Here is a 7,313-nt window from a genome sequence, read left to right on the forward strand (position 1 = left end):
ATACAGGAAAGACAGAATCTTGAGAGTATAATTAAGATAATATCAGTGTGTCTTGAACGAGCATTACTAGCAGCTTTATTTGTAATTTTTATTATCATATAATCATGTCAGGACATACTGATGTTATCCGGTTATTGTGCATTGGTCTTTTATAATTTCCTGATATAACGTTTTCGCAGGGAAAAAAGCTCTCATCAGCTAGATTAAATCTTAATTAATTGATACGATAATATTATTAATGAAGATTGAAATTTTTTATTAAAAAAAATGTTTCACCCCCCAAAACATTATATCAGGAATAGCTAGCGATAAAGTACATTTTCTTTACTATTTTTTTTTTTTAATTAACCCAACCGTTGGTCTCATCCGAGATTCATCGCCTCATTCTTACATATTTTCAAAAAGGGGGGTATTTTTTTACAATTTGGTTATTTTTTCATATGTTTAGACATAAATGTTTATATAAATTTTATATTAGTTTTGTATAATGAAACGAAGCATCCACAGGACTTGCGTATTATTGTCATGTGACTCAACATCCGCTTGTAAGGCCCGTTTACACCGGCAGACACGAATAAGAACACAAATTTCAATACCAACATCACGCTGAAATATGATATAATCGTATAAAATACATTATATCGTTAAACATCCATACAGTTTGCCAATGTAAACGATCCGTTACGCATTATATTCACACATACCAACATCCTCAATCATCACGCAGAGGAAAATTCCATATTCTCGCTTCGGAAAAACCTCACTAGCATTCAAAGCTTCACCTCCACACAAATCATTATTTTTATCATCATTCATCATCAAATTTACCAAATAACCACAAAATCCGCTTAATTGTCAAAATACATTGTTCCATCCCTAGCATTCTCGATCGTAAGTTTTATAATCTTTAACCACGCATACACTATTCCGAGGACGCGGTCCAACCGCGCATGACAATTTTTTTATTATTTGAAGCCTATCTATAAATAATATATATATCTCATATGTATATATACGTAGGTGTATGTATTGAATTTAAATAGTCGTACTTTGTGCGTCGGATACCATTCCATTTCAATATGGCAGTGCACTGCAAGCATCCTTGAATTCTAGATAGAGCTTAAGTCGAAAGACTTGAGACTTTGACCATTGACATTTCAAACAACTCAACAATGCATTTTATGTTAATAAACGCTCTAGTCCACTCGTGATACTTATTAATATATTAAACATACGTGTAAAGCAGACATGCCAAACAAATAGTCCACAACTATACAATATTAAACATAGTTATAAATAAGAATGTAACATGTTTACAGAATTAAAATTATATACATAGACGACATTGGGGTATAAACTTAGGATCAATGTAAGCAAAATAACTAAAGGGTTAAAAAAATCAAAACTTTTAAACTTGAAAATTGTTTAATCGTTTGAATCCATCAAACACTAGCGGCGAGTTTCAAAAGTGTGACCAACATTATTAAACCCCGATATTTTGAAATTTCCCTATTTATTTAGCAACTGTAGAAATGACTACTATATACGAACATGAATCCAAACAGGGCTAAAAAAATTGTAACGCACTTTTTTATTTTTTATATCAGATTGATGTGACTTTTATTTTATTTAACAAAATGAGACGTAAGGGGTTGATGGTTATAATAATTGAATTTTGCACAGAACCAAACCGTGTTTGACATGTCTGCTTCACTAGATCAAAATCTCAAGCAATGCCGGTCACAGTAGCAAAATAGTATTTTATACAGACAACGCTTATTCGTCGGGTTTGCTACTGTGTCCAGCACCGAGTCGTCTTCACGCACAACCATTGGATACGACGCACGAGATCAATTTTGGAAATTTACTCAGAAATAATTTAACCTTATCAATCATCGAGATATTATAATTTATAATTTGGCTAACTAGTTTTAAAAGCAGTCGATAAGACTCGGTAAAAAAGTGTTATAAAATACTTCATATTTTTCAATTCATCAGAAGAGAGTGCGGTGGTACTCGTGTGTGTACATATATCTACATATAACAAAACTGATATATCGTTTCGAGTAGTACATACTACCGTCTACCCCAGCCCTCCCAGCTCCAGATCATTAGTCTATATAATATTTTCGCTAAACAGTCAACTGTCGCACCATTTCTTCTTAACAACAATAAAAAAAACAACAACAAACGGGCCGTATGGAGGCGGTCCTATCGCGAAATCCGAGCACAAATCACAGAGGGAGGGTGACGGGGTAGCTCAGGGGCAGCCGCACTCGTCGACCACCATCTTAGGCAGGTCTCGCTTGATGATGTTGGAGTCTGGTCCGAAGTAGATGAGCGACATGCTGGAGAACTTGAGGGGGGCGCAACAGGGGCGTAGTCCCGCCAACCGGTCGAGCCTCCTGTACTCGTCCAGCACGTGCGAATAGTAAGTGAGGAAAGTGTCAGGGGTGCGGTTGTTCCCGCACTCACCCCGACAGTAATTAGCATAGTATCCCCTGGGAGCGATGATCCAGTCGTCCCAGCCGAGGGCTCGGAAGCTGACGTAGAAGCGTTGCTTGCAGCACTGGTCGCGAGCGTCAGGGCCGCAGTCTAGGGCGCGTCTTCGGACACGGCGCGCCCCCCCGGGGGCGGCTCGGAGCACGAGGAAAGGACGTGCGCCCCCCCATAGGGGTACGCGCACTCCTCGGCCACACCCTGAACAGTCCAGCAGCAGCAGTAGAGGACCGCTGCCACCCCAAGAGCGTACGCCCCCCGTCACGTCGATGCGTTGCCACGAGCCGCCTAATGCGCCCTGCACGCGTACCCCAGCAGATCCGGCCATCTCCGTGTACTCGTCGAATTCCTGCAACACACCAATAAATCAATTAGTTCTACACAGGACTTGGAATAAACGAAATCGGTCGAAACGACACGCAGGCTTGAGTCACGCTACGATAGGACCATGCCACACATTCCAGTCACTGGCGGATACATACAATGGTCAAGGATCATTTTGGAATTGATATTAGCCTAATTGAACATAATAAATAAATAAAAATATGTGTTTTATATTAACATTGCTATGATAAATAATAGTAAACATGATAAAAACCTATATACGTGTGTGTTTTTAATGAGAAAATTATTCTGATGTTAAACTGTTTCCAAAAAGAAGTATGTATTATAATAATAAATTAATAAGTTAGAAGAATGTGGAATTTGAATGAAAATAAATATCTCATCCTGTCTCGATTTTACTTCAATTTAATTACATACAACATATAATTTTTTACCTATAGATAGGCGCAAACACACTGAATTGTATGGCACCACGGGTGCGTGCTTTTCTCCTATATTTCTTCAAATTTGGAAATCACTGCCAAACATATGTCAATACAAAGATTTTTGTCCTGGGTGTCATAGCATAGATCAGGCGTGCTAGCAGTTTTTTTTTCATGTACGAAACTATCTAAAAACGCACACCTCTCTCTGTGTCTGCGCCGGGTCTACGTGACGAGCCAGAATGTTAAATTACAGAAAACACAAATATTGGAAGGCAAAGATCGAAAATTGAAAGATTTTTACATTTCAAGATGAGCATTGACCTGAAGTCTGTAGAGAAGTGTATTTGTCGGAGTCTGTAGTCAAAATACAAAATATTTCAAATTGCAAAAATGAAAAATATTCGAATTAGGAAACAAACATTCAAACCGACCCACTGTCTAATCTATCTATTATTACCATATTTACCTACACATACAGTTCTAAATATTGTTATTCTTTATTTATTTTGACCGCCTACTATTTGTCGTAGCAGAAGAGGCTGTCATTGATCCCACGAAAGATTATCTCGGCTGATTTCTAGGAATATTTTATGGAACAAAAATTACTATGTATGTACATATGTATAACATATTAATATATAAATATGTTGAAATATATTAATATATAAATAATTTATTTATGTATAAATAGAATATAAATAAATCTGGCTCCGATATACATATGAACATACCAGTGGCGTGCCGTGAAAATCTCTCTGTTTTTATCGCACAGCTTCCCTTGCGTGTGCGCGAGAAGATATAAGAGGACTTTGTATAACGTCACTTAGTCCTCTTGTATCATAGCTACATATATTAAATAATATATAGTACATGTATCATAGCTACGTATATTAAACAAATTCTTAAAACTTATTATGACGAAAAAAGTCTCATAATGATAATGTGCAGCCACTTTTTAAATTATTTCAGTATTTTAAATCCTTAAGAGGCAACCGCGAATACAACTTGGATCACCCGACCGATTACATTGTGTTGTGAACCAAAAGCTTGCCTGTTACTAAGTTGTTGGTTTCCAAGAAATCGTTACGACAGACAAGAGACTTACCTGCCGATTTGTCTACAGGGAATACATTTCGAAAGTATGACTCTACATGAATAAATAAATAGATCTCATTCAAAATTTATCATTATATGGTGAGGTAGATGGATAAGACCATTTAGAACTTGGTGGAGAAAATTTAATACATATTATCGTATAGCTTTCTATGCTGATTCATTTTCATTAAAATCAATGTATTGCAATAAAATCCACACTAATGTTTATTTACGCATATAGAAAACGGTCTGCCCTTAATAATAGTTTCATTAACGATCCCAACATTTCAAAGAGATGACGATGCTGAAATTGAGGAATACGTTCGCACATTTGGTCTTCGGCTTCAACATACGTAAATTGGCATTGCGTAAACAAACATAACAGTCAATGTACAAACACTTGAGTACTGTCTGTCGTTTAATCAACGACTTGATTCATTCAAGTCTAGCGTCTAGTCGCAATTCCATTACTCAATTCACGGATCACTGTTTCAAATAAAATAAATTGGGATCAAATCAATCTTTATTATATTTGCTATGTACATTGTGATAGCGATCCATTCACGCACTTCGTCAAAAGTATAAATGGAACTAATCTTTTCGAACAGCCAATGATATTTACTAACAATTTAGATGTAACGAACAAAACTAAAACCCTGTAGTGAAATTTTCGTGGAAAAGACTTTTAATTTCCAGTGGAATATGAGCATAATTTTTAAAGATACGTTATGTTTTTAAAGGTTTCCTTTCGGACGTTCGCGACACCCCTTCCTAAACTCTTCCGATCGCTTTGAAACTTTGCCGACTTGCTAGGTTTGGCCCCCGATAGAAATTTCAATTGTTTTCACTTAGAAGTCGTTAGAGAAATTTAATCGTCATTGACATGTTCAATGATCCCGAATTTTTCGATCGGGTTATTGCCCATGCTTGTTTGACTTTCCACCCCCCACTCCTTTTGTCAAATTTTAATTGTTTAAACGCCTGTAACTTTAACTTTTTCAAAATGTATCTTATTAAATTTGTATTATAGGCTCTCATTAGCTCTTCATTAATAGATTATATAAATAATGATACAAAGTTTAAATTATAATGTTAACATATGTACGTGTTATGGCCAACAACCGCCCGCCAGATTTGACATTTATTTGCCCAGTCTCGTCTATCTTTGTTTTCATCTGTCTGATTCTGTCTTTCTAGCGTGATTTTGGACTGAGAGCGTCTAATCAGACATTTCATTTCAAACTTTATATTATGCAAGTTTTTATAAGCCAATTTTTAACTGTGCCAACTTTGTACAAAACCGTCTCAATAATTACTGTCAGATAAAATCAGCAGACTCTAACAGGAGATGATCAACCTGGATTTACAGATTTCGATCAGACCATTCAGATCTTACCAGCAGCCAAAGAAATACTCGTACACAAGTATCAAATCACACACGTGCTACATATCATGCGTACATATCTGGAGACACGAAAAAAAAACTCATGCACGCGCTATTATTATATTTATAAAAAATAAGTGTTGGTATGTGATAGTACGTGTATGGAGATTTTATGGAGACAAGTATGGAGATTTCAACAAAAAAAACTTTTAGAATACCAGGAGTGTACGTTATGCATAGGGATGTGGTGTGACAGCTGACATTATATTTATATGTAATATAACATAAATTCGTTTGAATTAGTTGGGGGGGGGGGGGTAGCCTCATGTTGAGGGCATTAAGGGTTGAATTCTTTGACCTTTTAAGCGGGCTTTAATATAACATAAAACTTTATTTTAATTCTTGTATCAATTCCTTACCGAAGCCACCCGTTGAAATCAACGGGCACAACACTAGTCTGCTCATAAAAACCTACCATGTCCGAGTCAAATATTAGCTACCAAAGCACCACAAAAATCAGGAACAAAGTATGACCTCGATCTCATGCCACGTGTCACTTGGCACATTGCGACACGAGCCCATGCATGACCTCAAAATGCCCCATAGAAACAAAGAAACAACTCGATCATAATCATTCGACCCTATGATAACCAGTATAATGATTGAATCAGATGTATATTTCAGTATGCTCGGTATAGCGTTATGAGCTACACCGCTTCCTATACCCAAATGAAAATATTCAGGGGAGGAAAAGTCCTATGAAAAGTGAGGGAAATTGGTGATTTTTTTACCTGTGCGCTAAGTCTCGTGCCATTGGTGGAAGGTGGTAGTCTGGTGACCCGGAAGGCCCAGAGAGTTAGGTTTCGCACGTGTGCAGTTTCACGTGGTTCAACTCGTACCCACAGTGTTGCACCGGCGACACCTTGTGCAGCCAAGGAGCGTGCAGCTCCTCCGACTGGAAACTCGACCACCCTTTGTCCGTTCAGAGCACCACCTGACACCACAACAACACACTCACCAAACTAATCACGACACGTGTGCACACTCATTCTAATACATGTTAATTATATCGAAATACAACAAAACACATTTCAGTCCATATTTATGCCAGAGTCGTAAATAAAATATTTTCAATTTTGGGTGCAACACATAAATATGGACCATTACATTTTAAATTTCCACAACAAAATAAAATTTATATTGATTTTACTATATTTTGGTATGAAAAATGTATGTATAATTTTACGTTCAATTTAATTTATTATTCAATGTGATTTTGAAAAGTTCGTAAAATTATATCATATTGTACCTTACTAACTAAAGTTAAGTGATGATGCATTTTTAAAATATATTATTTTAAAACTTAAATACTATTAGTAATAAAAATATATGTGTCACCAAATTGTTACCAATCCAACGAAAAATATTCTGAAACATAAAAAAATATTTAAAATTGTTAATTATTCAATTAAAAATAATAAATATTTTCAAATACTTATCTTTGTTATTTTGATTGAAGTCAGACATGATTACTTCCAATATGAGTTTTATTACTTAAGCCATTT

General features: G+C 36.1%; 1 protein-coding gene across 1 annotated transcript; it reads right to left on the reverse strand.

Moving 5' to 3' along the window:
- Positions 1 to 354: 354 nt before the first annotated feature.
- On the reverse strand, positions 355 to 6,819 carry Actbeta (inhibin subunit beta). Its single transcript, XM_077436376.1, has 2 exons — positions 6,540 to 6,819; positions 355 to 2,848 (listed from the first exon to the last, which is right to left on the reverse strand). The coding sequence occupies exon 2, from the start codon at positions 2,825 to 2,827 to the stop codon at positions 2,261 to 2,263; it is 567 nt and encodes a 188-aa protein (XP_077292502.1). The 5' UTR covers positions 2,828 to 2,848; positions 6,540 to 6,819; the 3' UTR covers positions 355 to 2,260.
- Between the last annotated feature and the right edge of the window lie 494 nt (positions 6,820 to 7,313).

Source organism: Arctopsyche grandis, chromosome 8, assembly GCF_051622035.1.
Source record: "Arctopsyche grandis isolate Sample6627 chromosome 8, ASM5162203v2, whole genome shotgun sequence".
Lineage (NCBI taxonomy): Eukaryota > Metazoa > Arthropoda > Insecta > Trichoptera > Hydropsychidae > Arctopsyche > Arctopsyche grandis.